Source organism: Carlito syrichta, unplaced genomic scaffold (genome assembly GCF_000164805.1).
Source record: "Carlito syrichta isolate Samal-C Ts95f unplaced genomic scaffold, Tarsius_syrichta-2.0.1 Scaffold153629, whole genome shotgun sequence".
NCBI classification, from domain to species: Eukaryota; Metazoa; Chordata; class Mammalia; order Primates; family Tarsiidae; genus Carlito; species Carlito syrichta.
The window spans coordinates 216595-218184 of NW_007097725.1; the positions used below are offsets into that span (position 1 = coordinate 216595).

Genomic DNA, 1590 nt, shown 5'->3' on the forward strand with positions numbered 1-1590 from the left:
AGCATAGATGATAGAATGAGTAGACAAGGACATTAAAATTATCACTATAATTATATTTTATGTTTAAGAAACTACAGGAAAGATTGAGCATGTTGAGTGAAGACATGGAAACACACACATAAATCAAACTTCAAACTGTTGGAGATAAAACTACAATTTCTGAGATGAATAAACTAGATAAAAGTGAAAGAATACTAGATTCTAAAAAACATGAAAATGGGAATTATCCAAAAGAAAACACAGATAAAAGCTTGAAAAACAAAATGAACGGAGCATCTGAGCTGTGAGGCAATGTCAGGAAGCCAAATATGCATGTACACTTCGTGCATACATGATTCCTCTAGTCACTAAAGGAGAGAAGCAGAAGGATTGGGAAGGAAAAATATTTTAATAAAGAAGGGAGATGTTTGCATTTGTCTTGCTCTACCCAGATTTCCATCAAGGCGCCTGGTGGACATTAGACATTTAATAAACATTTCTTGAACACATTTTTTGGCATAACAAATGACAAGAGACATGAGATATGAGAGCAAATGACAACTGATAAGCGATAAGCACCTGAATGCTATTGCAGGATTTTAGAGCTATGAGAAGACAAAGGGGAACAATGTGGAGATAGGGAAGGCTTAGTAGAAGTGGCATATCTTCAGCAGGGACATCAGGAACAGGTTCAGTTGAGTGTATGAAGTTGGAAGAACAGGAGGAGATGAAGAAGGATATTCCATGCAAAAGCATCCATGAGGACTTGGAAGCAGGAATACATGTGATTTTGACTACACCACCTCAACGGGAGTGGTACTTGCACTTGCGTGTCATGAGAAATGAGGTTAGTTGAATGAGTTTGGGTGAGAGGATGCAAAGTTTTAGAAACAGGGAAAAAGGAGAAAAACAAACCACTAAAAGTTTTTGAATAGAGACTGTGATAAAATCAGACTTTGAGGCAGAAAAAAAATATATTGTGGTGACATTCATGGTGGAATAAAATATTAAAGATAAATGGAAGAGGTGGGCCAGCAGTAACCAGGAATTAATAAAATAATGCTGTCATAAAGTGTTGAAATCTTGGATGTGAAAGCACCTGACAGTATCAGCACAGACTCAAGACTTAGGTAAGTATGAATCAAATCCAAATACTAAAGTTTATCTTGGTTCATGAAAACTTCAAAAGTGACTCTAAAAATCCATAATGTATTAGGAATATTATTTGCTTCCTAATATTTGATTTGCATAAGATTTTGAATCAGTTTCCTAAAATCGTTACTTTGTGGGTCACCAAAGCAAAGCACTTGTGTTCTCCCAAACCCAGATATGCTTCACACTCTTTGTACTTTCTTTTTCAACTTTTTATTTTATTGCAAGGGGTCCACGCACAGGTTTGCCATGTAGGTGTATAACATGATGGTGAGTTTACTTTCCATCCCTGCTCTCAAACAGATCTGTTGAGCATATCTGAACCTTGCATTTTTAAAATTAGAGCAATCCTGCCACGAAAGGGGAATTTACAACATGTCATTTACACACTTGTCATCGAATCCCAGAGTTTAAGAACTGAAAGTGTTACTGAAATATCAGGGATTCCGGGGGGGGGGG

The 1590-nt window shown here is 36.7% G+C and overlaps 1 protein-coding gene across 1 annotated transcript in view; it reads left to right on the top strand.

The window, feature by feature from the left end:
• The first annotated feature begins 1395 nt into the window (after nt 1–1395).
• Nucleotides 1396–1590, top strand: part of LOC103252121 (protein lin-7 homolog C) — a 13539-nt gene continuing 13344 nt past the window's right edge. Inside the window, exon 1 of the mRNA XM_021708952.1 lies at nt 1396–1401. Coding sequence (XP_021564627.1) covers nt 1396–1401 — 6 coding nt within the window. The remainder of the gene's footprint in view (nt 1402–1590) is intronic.